At 41.8% G+C, this 14,560-nt stretch overlaps 1 protein-coding gene across 1 annotated transcript; it reads left to right on the top strand.

The window, feature by feature from the left end:
• The first annotated feature begins 1,018 nt into the window (after positions 1 to 1,018).
• cyp27a2 (cytochrome P450 family 27 subfamily A member 2) lies at positions 1,019 to 13,971 on the top strand. The gene is made up of 9 exons (XM_028572064.1): positions 1,019 to 1,322; positions 2,139 to 2,329; positions 5,726 to 5,925; positions 6,002 to 6,199; positions 6,303 to 6,466; positions 8,421 to 8,587; positions 9,097 to 9,178; positions 9,289 to 9,525; positions 13,170 to 13,971. The coding sequence occupies exons 1-9, from the start codon at positions 1,077 to 1,079 to the stop codon at positions 13,284 to 13,286; spliced, it is 1,602 nt and encodes a 533-aa protein (XP_028427865.1). The 5' UTR covers positions 1,019 to 1,076; the 3' UTR covers positions 13,287 to 13,971.
• The last annotated feature ends 589 nt before the right edge of the window (positions 13,972 to 14,560 follow it).

The following is a 14,560-nucleotide window of genomic DNA, read 5'->3' as shown; positions in this document are numbered from 1 at the left end:
CAGCAGTGCTATTAAATAGTTGCTGTTTTTTGGCAAAATTCTGGAGTATTGCGACAGCTCTGTGTTCATAATTCCGATTATGAAGATGAAAAACAATAAAAGATATTTATTTCACTTTATTGTCAATGCGCTTTTTTTTAGTCTGGCTAATGTTGCAAGAGGTTTGTGTGTGGCGCTGTTATCATTTTAGATTGAATTACTGTAGGACTTAACTGAACCGGCCGTTAATGATAGGCTACTAGAGACTCGCGACTCGTGAGTCAATTTAAAGAGTCGGGTTAAAGATCCGAGTGAATCACGACTCAAACAGGTTTCCAGTGATGGCGGTATTATCAAGGTAGACAAATTGCAAACAAGCCGTACTTCTGGTCGAATCACGAAAAATAAAATCGAAAGCTGTGTAATTGCGCACAAGAGTCTCGTGATTATTGATGCTGGCGATACAACTGTCACTACACGGCGTCTGTAAATGTAATAATACATTATACATAATACGTAATTGAAAGAATTAATAAATGACGATTCATTAATTACAGTAGGCTACAGCTCCGATCTTAGTTAGGTTTTCTTTCCTTTGGCTGTGTTCTACAATATCCCCACACATGACCACTAGAGGTCAACGTTACACCGCAGATCGTTTTTAGTGGCCTTTAAATCCAGCGAATTTAGTAACATGACATGTATTGCGAATTATGTTTTATTAGGTGCATATTTTATGTCTTTAATGCATTACATTTAATATGATTATATATCCGAAAAAACAAGTCTAATATTGACACTGTAAGAATGGAGAGGAGGAAGAGTTATATGTCCACACCTTCACTTAATTTCGCAAGACATTTAAAATTACACCAGCGTGTCGGCTCTGTGGGAATATTGACAGTTCTTACAAAAAAAAATCTTATTTGCCTGAACATAAATTAATCTTTTAATTATCCCACCATTCCAATGGTTAATTGATTGATGAAATCAGTCCGTGCAGTACCGAGACCTCCCTGCAGTGGTTGTCTGTGTACACCAGCACGTCTGGAGTTTAAAGTCGGTCACTCAGCACATTCCGACACACAGCTTCCACGATGGGTTTGTCGGCGGCTGCCCGCCGGGGTCTCCCCCGGCTCTCGGCGCTCTGGGCACCGCCCCGGACTCTGCCGGCGGCCCGGCCCGCTCCGGAGCAGCGACCCAGAAGGAACCTGAACGTCCAGGCGACGAGCAGCGAGGCGGGGAAGCTAAAGAGCATCGATGACCTGCCCGGGCCCAGTTTATCCACCACTCTGTACTGGCTATTCGTCGAAGGATATGCGGACAAGAGCCACTTACTGCAGGTACGGGGCTTTTTGTTTACTTCATTCTTCCTACTTTTTGAACATGGACATCTTTTCGAAATATATTTTTGCTTAGGACTTTTGTTGGTTTTCTTTCTTGTACTAAAATGTACATGTTCTTATTCATCTTTCTTGTTTTGTTTTTTTACATGTTAAAAATAAACTAAACTAAACAACTACCGTGACCTATTTGCCAGAATAAGAACAAAAGCAGCTGTAGCCTACAGTTGGTTGGACGCTTCAGAGGAAATGTTTTCAGCCGGAAAGATCTTCTACAAGTCAACAGTTTGTTGTTTGTTGTTACAGGGATGAGATCGCGAGGTTTGAGCGGTTATTAAAGTGCACACGTTGACTCTAAGTTTCTATTATACATAGGCTACTTGACTGTTGTAATAGACGTTAACAGTCAGATGTTGAGATTTAAAGATAAAGCTGTTTGATTTCATTTTGTGGATGATAACTTTGACCTCGCCTGGCAGGACAGTTTGAGATTTCATTCTTATTTTGTTACTTGATTGTCATTTATTAACTGCTGCAGGAAATTTACAGCAGTGGAAGAAGTATTTAGATTATTTATATAAGTATAAGCAGAAATATTTCAGTGCAAATATTCCTTTACATGTTAAAGGAATGCATTTAAAATTGGGCTTAAATACTGTACATTAGCCATTTAATAGTGTTTTTTATAAAGTAACATCACATTATTGGGTTATTGTATATAACTGTGAACTGATTAAATATTTTAGTTGAACATTTGACCTGAAAAGTAAAGAAACTAGTAACAGTAGCTGTACTGATGCAATCTAAATCTTCTAGGATGTACAGAGGAGGCTGTACGGGCCCATCTGGCGCTCCAGGTTCGGCCCGTTCGACGTCGTCAACGTGGCGACTCCGGAGCTCATAGCTCAGGTGATCCAGCAGGAGGGCCGCTACCCGCGCCGAGCCGATCTGTCCCACTGGCAGGAGTACCTGGACCTGAGAGGACTGGCCTACGGGATGCATGTGAGGTGAGGCGAGACAGACCACTAAACAAATGTTTATTAAAAGTTGATGGATCTTCCTTCAATCTGAAAGAAAAATATGTCACTAATAATGGCCACATAACAAACAACAGTTCATGTAAATATGGTTCTAAATCATTAGTAGTCCTTTCATTTTTACATACAAGGTTTGGGATTAATGTAAGGAAGGTCTGGCTACACCACAGATGCATTCTGGGACAGGAGAAAAAAAACCTCTGGGTTGTTTGCATTTCTTTAAACCAATCACAGTCGTCTTGGGCGGCGCTAAGCTCCAGACGCAGCGACGGTGGCTCTGCTAAATAGTCTCAGGAAGGAACTGGTTTTGGTGGAACATTTGCAGCGAATTCTTACTTTGAAAAGTTCATTTTTCATTGCAATGTGCAACTAATAAAGTGGACACTCGTCTCACACAACTCCCCACTCCATCAAATCAACATCACATCGCTGCAGCGGAGCAGTGACTGCGACGGTTTGAAGTGGCCAGGGGAGAGGTCGGAGCGCCGGCCGACATTTAGGACAATGAGTTTGGCTTTGAGGTTTGAGCGTCAGGGTCTGAGGGGATTAAATGAAGGGCTTGTTGGGGGGTTGAGGTGGACTAGTTTCTGCGTTTCTGAGTGGTGTCATCATTAAAAGGAAAAAAAACAACTCCCTGTTCTTCCTTTTTGGTTCCTTGCTGCCGTGTGATTCAGCGCCAAGGCTCTTGTTGTGTGAAGTGACTTTCGACACACTTACTTGTTACGCTGAACCCACTTCATCAGTGCACCAACTGCTCCACCTCAGTAGAGCATCTTTACTTTTTCAACTTGCTGTCGGATGTGGTCTGGTTCATGTATCAGCTTTAGTGTCGAAACACACTTTTATCCACAGTGAAAAAGTGTAGATTTCTTCCTCTTTTGATTTGATATTTAACTCTTGAAAAGACACAAAAAGAATGTGAGAAAGATCGGTAACACTTTGTTTGAAGGTATCGACATAATCGTGACATGACACTGTCATAACTATGACATGACTTCTGTCATTAGGTGTCATTCGGTTTTTGTCGTGACAAGTTGACATTGTTTGGGTTGTCTTGATTATGACAAGTAGACATTAATCAAAGTGACATTACCAGAAGTTGTCTTGGTCACGACAACTTGACATTACATTTCTTTGGAGTGTCCTTATTAAGACAACTTGACATTAAACACGATGACATTATGTCAAGTTGTCATGACAAAGACATCCTCTGGTAATGTCATCCTGGGTAATGTCAACTTGTCATGACCAAGACAACTTCTGGTAATGTCACTTTGATTGATGTCAACTTGTCATAATCAAGACAACCCAAACAATGTCAACTTGTCATGACAAAAAACGAATTACACTTAATGACAGAAGTCGTAAACGTTTGTCTTGTTTATAACGTTTATGACACGTTCATGACAGTGTTATGCCATAGTTATGCCACCGTCATATCACGATTATGTCGATACCTTCAAGTAAGGTGTTACCGAAAGATCTAACCAGCATGCAGGAAAAACGAAGCGAAAAACAAGCAGAAACCATCTGTGCTGCAGAAGTGCCGTTGAGCACCACGCTGAATCCCCTGCAGAGAAGGGAGGGAGATGCACACACTGTATCCATCATCACCGTTTTGCTTTTCTAAGTTTTTTGTCCATCTTCACGCTTACTTCATGTACAACAACTCAAATTCTGTTTGCATGTGTAGTGTAACCCTAACCCTCACACATAATAATAATAATAATAATAATAATAAGTTTATTTGATATAGCACCTTTCACAGACAAAGTCACAAAGTGCTTCACATGATAAGCGTTTGTACGAAACATAGTAAACTATAAAAACTAAAAAGACTAAAAGACTAAATACAATCATTAAAAGACATAAAAATTACATACATGAATCAAAAGCAAATTTAAACAAGTGCGTCTTCAGCTGCTTTTTAAAAGCAGAGACTGCAGAACGTAAGACAACAGGAAGGGCATTCCACAGCATCGAGAGTCAGGATGCGCAAAACAACACAGGATGGAGTCTGTGTGAGAGTGCAGATAATACTTTCATTTGCTGCCTTGTGTGTGGAGGAGAGAAACCACAGCGGACGCTAACAGCAGATCTCCTTGGTCTCACACTTCACCTCGTCTGAACTAAACAAAAAAAAACCCGATTATTTTCATTGTTGATTAATCTGTGGATCATTTTCTGGATTAATGGATTAGTTGTTTGGTCTCTAAAATGTCTGAAAACTGTGAAAAATGTGGATCAGTGTTTCCCAAGATGACGTCCTCAAATGTCTTGTTAAGTCCACAACTCAAAGATATTCAGTTTACTGTCACAGAGGAGAGAAGAAAACAATATTCACATCTAACACGCTGCATTCATTCTCCCTTGTGGGGGGAGGGGCTTAGGAGACCGGTTTGGGCTTTAGCGGAAAGGGTGGGAGGGATTGAGAAGTTGTCGATCTTCAAATTTTTTGGCTAAGCCCTGGATCTTCCCAATCCTACCTACAGCACCTTTTAATAGTTGACAACTAATCGATTCATCTGTGCAGCTCTGAGTCTGATGTATGGCGGTCCACCCTTGATAGCAGCTTGTACTAGTATAGCAAAAAGAAATAGTTTTCAAATGATGGGTTATTGTTTCTTGAACTCGTTTTGGTGAGTTTAACACATGAAAGGTTTGATATTCTTAAATTGGGCTTGAATATTTCACTCAGTGTGAGCATGATCAAGCTTCAGTGGAGCTTTGGAATAAGCAGATACTAGTCTCGCATAGCCAGATCTATCTCCACAGCGCTGTGGAGTCAGGTCTGGCTGCACCACAGATGCATTCTGGGATAGGAGGCGGCGCTAAGCTCCGGATGCGGTGACAGCGGCTCTACTAAATAGTCTCAGGAAGGAACTGGTTTTGGTGGAACATTTGCAGCCTGCAAAAGAAAACGCCACATACAATATTAATAGAAGTTAACTGTTCATACTATCCAGTACTGTGAGCTATTTAAATGAGCTGATTCATGGTTAAACATCATTGGCTCCTACCAGTGTATCTCTGTGTGGACTTGGTCCACAGCAATCCCACCAATCAGTCCCAAAACGTCCCAGTTAGAGAGGAAATGACCTAAACATATTCTTTGTAAATCCCCGAAAGAACCAAACAGACCTGCCTTGTTGTGCTGTCCCAGTGTTCTTCAAAAATCGCCACTTTCAGCGTGTAGCTCGCTAGCTCGAAAGTTGCTGCTGTTGTTGTTGTTGTTGTTGTTATTTGGGCGACACACAGAGAGCGGAAGGGGAGGGACATCTGGGAGGTCCAGCTTTATCCTGGAAATGGGCTTCCATTGATCCAGACTATAATCTGAACAACCACTAAAACTCTTTTACTTTGTAGCCCGGGACCCGAGTGGTACCGAATCCGCAGCGCCCTGAACCCCAAGATGCTGAAGCTGCAGGAAGTGCCGGCCTACGCCCCCATCATCACCCAGGTGGTGGGAGATCTGCTGCGTCGCGTGGAGCTCCTCCGCAGTCGCAGCCAGGACCAGGCCACTGTTTCAGACATGGCCGCTGAGCTCTACAAGTTTGGTTTTGAAGGTGAGAGCTCCTTCAGTGATGGCAGGGGGGTCGAGGTTAGGTGGGGGCGCTCTCTGATTCCTCTGACCTCTTGCAGCTATCTCCTCCATCCTGTTTGAGACGCGGCTGGGCTGCCTGCAGGAGGAGATTCCCAGAGACACGCTGCGCTTCATCGCCGCCATCAACACCATGCTGACGACGTCAGACACCGTGCTCCTCCTGCCCCGCTGGAGCCGCGGCGTCCTGCCCTTCTGGAAGCGCTTCGTCCAGGCCTGGGACGATCTCTATGACGTAGGTATGCAGCAGCAAGAGAAAACAACTAAACTAATTCATGCAATTTTGGGTTTCCGATTCTGGATTTTAAGTCAGGAAAGTGTTTTTGTGTGTGCGTGTGGCAGCCCAGACCCTCATCGACAGGAGGATTGCTAAAATGGACGCTCAGGTGTGCCGCGGCGAGCCGGTAGAGGGCATGTTCCTGGCCTACCTGCTGTCCTCCGACACGCTGAGCAGAGCCGAGGTCAACATCAGCATCACCGAGCTGCTGCTGGGCGGCGTGGACACGGTGAGACGGGGGGCTCATGCTGCTGGGCCGGGGGCTTCTTTCTGGTTTCTGCTCACTGTTCAGGGCTGGTTCTCCCTCGGGTAAAGAAAATCACCCACGCAGCAACCCTTCAATCAATCAATCAATATATCAATAAATATGAATCTGGTTGTTGCAGCAGCACGAGGACAGAAATACAGATCAATAGAGAATGTGTTGTGACAATTGTTGTGAATACTTCAACCTAGCTGCCCCACTAAAAGGACCAAAATTAAAGGTTCTATGCAGAATGGCCCATCTGCAAAGTAACTAAGAACTGAAGTTCTCAGATAAATGTAGTGCAGTAAAAAGTACAATATTTCCCTCTGAGATTAAGTGGAAGTATAAAGGTAAGTAAGCTCAAAGTTGTACTTTCCACCAGTAGAAATGATTAGTGATGTTATTAAAGGCTGCCCTTCATAATGATCTTACACAGAATCCGAGGTGTGGACTTCATCTTGAGACTCACCTGGGACTTACAAAACAAGTGACACCAAACACAACGATGAAATGATTCATCTCTGTTGGCCGTGAAAACCATGGACACTATTTAACTAGTAATCTGTGTCAACAGTTAACAGTAGATTTACTAGTAGTAGATTTATTTTAAGGAATCAGCAACAGAAACAACTGCTGGTGTTGTTGTTGTTGCAGGTAGGAGCAGTCGCAGAGCTCGTCTGGCTGCATTCCCAGGCGAGGTTGAGGCTTGTAGAAGTTATAGCTGTCAGCCGGACGTCAAATCTGGAAATCTGAGCTATAAGCTTGTGCTGCAATGTCAACATGGTTCGGTTAGAAAGCACATACCGTGCAAACACTAAGGCAAAACACAGAGGTTCCAGCCTCTCTGGTGAAATGATTGCCAATACAAAGATACACATATCTTGCAAAATAACTCAAAGGCGTGACAAGGAATTTGGCTGAAACTTTGTGGACGTCCAGTTCTGTTCTGCATTGCATCTCCATGACTCATTCGTATATGCCACTAATGTAAAAACCAGGAGGGGAGGACAAGAACTATGCACATCCATGACTGTTGACAGAATGTGCAAATACATTAAAGTCTTCAGTGTATATTTTTAGTCATTCTAGCAGCTCAAATGTAACACTTTAAAGTTTCTTACTACTTTAAAGTCTCTATCCACTACACAGCACTTAAAGAAAAGTCCCTTTTTAAAACTAGTTCACCTGTTACGCTCCTTATTTTCTTCTTCCAAAACAGTGGTGAAGAACAGCAGGAGGTAATGCCAAAGGTTGGGCTGTCATTAAAACATAATTATGACTTGTGTGTTGACTGCATGTCAAATTAATCAGAGCAAACACAGGCCAAATTGCCTCCTAAATTACCGTATGACCGGTTGCTAAAAAGGATTTAAAAGTCAGACGTAGTCACTCTAAATAAAACACACCGGGGTCACAGTCACTTCACCAGCTAACTTCACAGAGAACAATGAGGACAGAACAGCATCACCGATCACTTTGAACCAAATATTCTTTGTTTACCTCAGCGAATAACTCTGGATCTGCAGCATGTTACCGAGCCTGTTTCTAACCAGTAACAACACAATCTTCACCTGTTCAACAGATTTTACCGGATTAGATGGTACATTTCACGGCAGAATGGATATTTGGCGTTACTTTAAACAAACGGGGAAACACTGATGTATGAAACTACCGATTAGATTAATTGATTTATTAATTCAACACCGTTCCTGATCGCTCTGGCCCACTTCAACCCCTGGTCTCTCCACCACTTTAGTCTGAAACTGAAATATCTCCACAACTATCGGAGATAAATCCCCACAGGATGATTGGTAATGACTTTGGCGATCCTCTGACTGTATTACAGGTAAGCACAGCCTCTCAGAGACTTCTAGTCTTCGCCCTGCGTTGGACAATAATCTGAATTCTCCTTCCTTTTCCTCCTGACGGATCACAGACCTCCAACACCCTGTCGTGGGCCTTGTACCACTTAGCGAGGGACCGCAGGGCTCAGGACCGACTGTCCACAGAGGTGAACTCTGTGTGTCCGGACAGACGAGAGCCGACCACAGACGACCTGAGCAGGATGCCCTACCTGAAGGCCGTCATAAAGGAGACATTACGGTGAGCTGACAGCTCACATTCATATTACAACATTCCCCGGGGAATGTGGCCTACGTACACTACACTCAGTCATGCGAGTAAAGTCTGTAGGTACATCTGTGCAGATACGGGCCTTACGTGCACTTCCTCAGGAATGTAACTTCACGTCGCGGCGACGGAACGTGTGTGTGTGTGTGTTTATCTGATGAGCAGCTGGCACCTTGTAGGGCAGCCTCGGCCACAGTGTATGAATGTGTGTGAACGGTGAATGGTTTCTGTCCTATGTAAAAGCGCTTTGAGTAGTTGTTAAGACTAGAAAAGTGCTATATAAATACAGTCCATTTACATTTATTAAGTGATGGACATGTTTTGTGTTTTCTGGCAGTTATGCATCCATTATTATCTTTGTTATCTGGTAGAATTGGTATGAAGCAAAGAATTAACCACCTAAAGTGAGACACGAATAAACAACGTGATCTCACGCTCTGTTTTTCTCTGATTCGGAGCCTGATTGTGTCTTTCTCTTTTAGCCTTTATCCCGTGGTGCCTGGAAACGGACGCGTATCCTCCGAAAATGAGGTGGTTCTTGGCAACTACTGGTTCCCGAAGGGGGTAGGAGGGCCGAACCAGGAGCCACACAGACTTTAAGATTCGCGACTTTCAAAACAAGTCGTTGTTGAAGAAATTGACGTGCTATTTAAATACACTTCTTTTCGTTTCAGACCCAGTTCCATCTGTGTCATTACTCAGCCTGTCATGATGAAGCAGAGTTCGTAGACGCAGAGCTCTTTGTCCCGGAGCGGTGGCTCCGTTCCGAGGCACCCGGCAGCGTCTGTGGCAGAGCGGCGCCCAGCTTCTACCAGCATCACCCGTACAGCTTCATCCCCTTCGGGGTCGGGGTGCGAGCCTGCGTGGGGAGAAGGGTGGCGGAGATGGAGATGTACTTGGCTCTGTCCAGGGTGAGTGACGTAGAGACACAACGGCTACATCCTCAGAGGACAGACAGGAAGTGTTTTCAGTTCAGTTTTATTCATACAGCACGTTTAAAAACCAAAGTGCTTAACATGCCCAAAAAAAACAAAATTATAATATACACAAACAATACACAATACAAAATAACCAACAGTAGAATAAAAAGGACAAGGTGTCAAAGCTCAACTTGAATTGAAAGCCAACGAATAGTAGTGGGTTAAAGCAAGGACTTGAATGTTCCAAATTTTATGAAATGATCTCAGCGAACCTTTAAGAGAGTGTCTAATTTTTTCAAGGTGGATGCATTGGAATACCTCTCTTATCCACTCGTCATGTGATGGAGGAGAAGCATGCTTCCATTTAAGGAGGATGGCGCGCCTGGCCAGCAAAGTAGTAAAGGCAGTGACGCAGTGCGCTGTAGCTGGTATACATGTGATTGGGGAAAGGCCGAACAGGACACTCAAGGAATTAGGGACAATAGTGTAATTGAGGGCCTGTGAGAGAGTTCTGAAAATGTCGGACCAATAATCTGATAGCACCGGGCATGACCAGAACATGTGAAGATATGACGCTACAATTTTTACAGGCAATCTGATACACATGAAGACAATCAAAAAATACAAGAGACATCTCGGAGCCATCTCACCTCCTCCTCCCTCTACGACTTCCACCCCCCAGTTACATCTTAACTGGCATGATAAAACTAGAGATAGTTTTAGGGTGACCTTGTACCTTTATCGGTTCAGGCTAACAGTGCTCACATTACGTTCCAGACTGGATGTCTCACAAAGTTAGAATCAAAATCTACATGTGGGAAATGAGATAAACTCTTTCAGCATTTGTGAGAGAATTAAAGTACAAATAAAACGGAAAAAGGAATTATGCTTAAATGTAATTTTCCCATTACAGGTGTCACATGGTTTTCGATTTATGTAGGCTCTCCTTACATGATGGGTATAGCTAGACAGTATGGCTAGTAGTAAGTCACGTCTGTGTACATGGAATATTAAAGGGGTCTGTAGTCCTGTTAAAAGAAGGAAAGTGCTGACTTTTCTGAAAAAAGGACATATTGACATCGCTCTTTTGCAAGAAACATTTGGATGATCTAAAATTACAAAGGGAAGAGTTTGATCAGGTCTTCTTCTCCTCATACACCTCTAGAATAAGAGGAGTGACTATTTTACTGAGAAAAACTCTTCAGTTTTCAATGTTAGACTGCATTAAGGACAAGAATTCTTATTATTTTTAAGGGTCTTTTGCAAAGTACAGTTATCTCTGTACTGAATGTGTATTACCCCCTGCTCACCCCTCTGACTTTATAACTAAGGTGTTCTTAGATTTCTCTCAGATTAAGTCAGATATTGCTATAGTAGGTGGGGATTTTAACTGTATATGGAACCCTCTCATTGATAGACTACCTCCTAAAATTGTACCTCTTTCTCGAACAAGCTAAAGCACTCAGCTCTGTATGTGAGGAGTTGGGATTTGTTGATGTGTGGCATACAATCCATCCTACAGACAAGGCATACACTTTTTTTCTCTCCACCTCATGGGTGTCACAGTAGAATTGACTACTTTTTTTCTGTCAGGACTTTCTCTACACGCAGTTTTATGTTGTTCAGTTGGCAGTATTTTAATTTCGGACCATGCCAGTGTAATATTGGATCTCTCCCTTAAGGGTATAAACAGCAGAGGGAAATACTGGAGACTAAACACATCTATTTTGAAAGATTATACGTTTATTACCCATTTTACTACTGAATTTAGATTTTTTTTTTCTTCTCAGTCCACAGATGACCCTGCCCTATTATAGGAAACCACTAAAGCATATGCTAGAGGGTTGATTATTTCTTTTTCAGACAGTAAAAGATGGCACAAAATGGAAACGCAAAATGTGTTATCGCTGAGCTTAAAGCTAAAGAAAGAGTCTATGTTGAGTCCTATTGTTTTAAAAGACAGCTGCTGTCTGAACAACCTTAGATTGTCTTTTAACACAAGATGAGGAAGTTAAACTCTGATTTATCAGACTGAGCATGGGGATACGCATGCAAAATATTTGGCATAACTCACTAAAAAAACAGCAGAGTCACAAGCAGTTGCAGCCATTTGTGATGCTCAAAGTAGTTGCATATATGATCATAAGCTCATAATTGACACATTTAATACATTTTATCATAAACTTTATACTTCTGAACAACCAGACAATGCTTTTGTTTTAATGGATAAATTCTTCTCCAAACTCAGTTTGCAACTACAGTATATCGTCAGAGCAACAATCTGTTCTTAATGCTCCAGTTTCCAGAGAAGAGGTGATTAATGCCACAAAAACTCTACAGTGTGGGAAAGCCCCTGGACCTGATGGGTTTGGTAGGGAATTTTACAGAGAGTTTTCAGACCTATTAGTAGACTCCAATAACTCATTCTTACATACCGAACTGCCCAAGATTTCACTTATTCTGAAAAAAGGGAAATGTCCTGAGTCATGTGCCTCGTATAGACCTATAGTTCTTCTTAACGTAGATCGGAAGATCTTGTCAAAAATCCTGGCTACGCGACTCGAAGATCTCTTACCTAAAATCATACAGGAGGATCAAACCGGCTCCATAAATGGAGGGAATTCTTGTAATAATGTCAGGCGTCTGCTCAATATTTTTCAGGCTTTCCAGCAAAGACAGGTTGATGGGTTAGAACTTTCTTTGGATGCAGAGAAAGCCTTTGATCGGGTTGAATGGACATATTTATTTTATTGTTTGGATAAGTTTGGTTTAGGGGATAATTTTATCAGATGGGTCAAGGTCTTGTATAGCAATCCCCAGGTGGCCATTCTGGCTAATGGGCTCAGATCAGACAGCTTCCCTGTACATAGAGGAACAAGACAAGGATGTCCCCTGTCCCCTCTTCTGTTTGCCATGGTTATATTGAACTAAGGCCATAAGAATTTTCTCTTTATCTGTTTTCACTCCTATTTGTAGCAATCCTGACTCCCAGCCGGGGTTAATTGATGCTGGCTTTAGACAATGGGGTAATAGTGGCATAAGCACACATACACATTGAAAGATGTATTTACTGACAATACGTTACTGTCATTTCAACAAATGGTTGAGAAATATGGCATGCCCAGACATTATTTCAACCCTCCTCTTTCACCTATGTGCCTTAAATGTAAAACAGAGGTTGGTACTTTATCTCATTGTCTTTGGTCTTGCCACAAACTACAAAGGTACTGGCTTAATATTTTATCAGAAATGGAAAAGATACTAGGCTTGAAGCTACAGATGGACCCAATGTCTCTCATTCTAGGCCTCCCAGCTAGATGTACATTCAAAGTCAAATCAGTTCTTCAGAGTTTGGGATCCATATTTGAATTATTTGGAGCCTGATGTTTCTGCCATCTTGCTACAGGGATTGCCTGAAAGATCTTGATAAGAGAGAGCTGATTTCCCATTATTTGTATAACTTTTGGTTGTATGTATGTAACTGAGCCAGTGTTGTTTTTTTTTATTTGTTTGTAATCCTTGTTTCATTTGTTTTAAATGTGAAAATTAATACAAATATTTAATAAAAAAAGATAATTGAAAGGCAGCTATTGACAGTTTGAGCAGCACAGTGATCATTGTGTGTCCTCTTCCAGCTAATGCAGCACTATGAGGTCCAGCCTGAACCTGGTGCACCGGTCGTGGAGCCTAAAACTCGAACCCTGCTCATCCCTGCCAAACCCATCGCCCTGCGCTTCCTGCCCAGAGCCTGAAGAGGGTGCCGCCGAGGGTCAGCCGCTCAGATGTTTATGATAACCATTTCCACAGGCTGCAAACAATTTAATGTATGCAACACAAATTTGTCCCAACTCTTGGTTCTTTGCATGAAGCGTAGTGCAGTTTGGACATGTTTAATCATAGCTGCAAATGTCTGCACAGAAACCACTCAGTAAGAGCTCATTTACTTAGTTTATTTAAGGGACAACATTAAAGGAAACTTCTGAAATTACTCAACCTTGATGTGGGAGGCTTGTGAGTCTTTCCCTGACTTAAATCATTATCGCCAGAGTCCATGTGAATAACACCCATATTTATAACAAATACTGGGCTTTTCCTGTAGGTCATTTAAATGAGTGATATGTAGCCTAATTTGAGGACAGATATTGTGAATGTGATTTTTATGATACCGGAGAGATTGACTAACAGTTGATTAACTGGAACCCCAAAATAAAACCTAAAGAGATCTGACTCAGCATAACACACACACACACACACACACACTTTGCACAGACATGTTTATTAGTATTGCTGACTTAAGTTTAGCCACATGCCAATGTGTGTCCTCTGGGTGCACACTGACACTTTATTTTTAGTTTTTAATAACTCTATTGAGTCATTGCTTTATATACTGTTGAATGTATCCTCTGTTCACTGCTGTAAAATGTATTTTGCATCCAACACAATGTTTTTGTAGTTTTTTTTTTAAACTTAAACAGAACTTTAAGGAGGTGGGAGGCAAGGTAGGAGACCGGGAAGGACAAGAGGAACGATCAGGGAAGGAAACAAAAAGGCAATGAAGGACAGGAGGCTGCGGGAGGGTAAATCAAGGTTTTCAGGCTGAAGCTCATTTGACGGCTGATGTTTCTGTTTGATTTTAAATCAAACAGCTAAACATGTAAACATTTGGCTTTTCTTTGCATATGATTTTTTTTTACACGAAACAGTGATTTAAGACTTGAAAGAGTCTCCAGTTATGTTTTCATGGGTGATTAATAGTAATGTGTACATAAAAATATGAGAGGAGATGAATGGTAAGAGAACTTCAACCTCAGTAAAATATCCTCCGTTTGGTCGTAATCTCTGTAATATTCCCTGATGATACTCTGCTTGAAATGTAATTGCACAAATAAAAATGTATATTTGTATACGGTATATATGTATGTACATGTATATATGTATAGATGTATGTGTATATATATAGATGTATATATGTATATATGTATAGATGTATGTGTGTGTATATATATATATATATATATATATATAT

The sequence above is a fragment of the Perca flavescens genome, chromosome 24, assembly GCF_004354835.1.
Source record: "Perca flavescens isolate YP-PL-M2 chromosome 24, PFLA_1.0, whole genome shotgun sequence".
In the NCBI taxonomy this organism is placed as follows: Eukaryota; Metazoa; Chordata; class Actinopteri; order Perciformes; family Percidae; genus Perca; species Perca flavescens.
This window is presented reverse-complemented; position numbering and strand designations above follow the sequence as displayed.

Bases quoted from the DNA above. Each gene is read 5' to 3' on its own strand.
- cyp27a2 (XM_028572064.1), top strand. From the start codon at position 1,077: ATGGGTTTGTCGGCGGCTGCCCGCCGGGGTCTCCCCCGGCTCTCGGCG. The intron at 6,467-8,420 runs GTGAGACGGGGG...GACGGATCACAG, and splicing joins TGCTGGGCGGCGTGGACACG to ACCTCCAACACCCTGTCGTG. The intron at 9,179-9,288 runs GTAGGAGGGCCG...TTTTCGTTTCAG, and splicing joins ACTACTGGTTCCCGAAGGGG to ACCCAGTTCCATCTGTGTCA.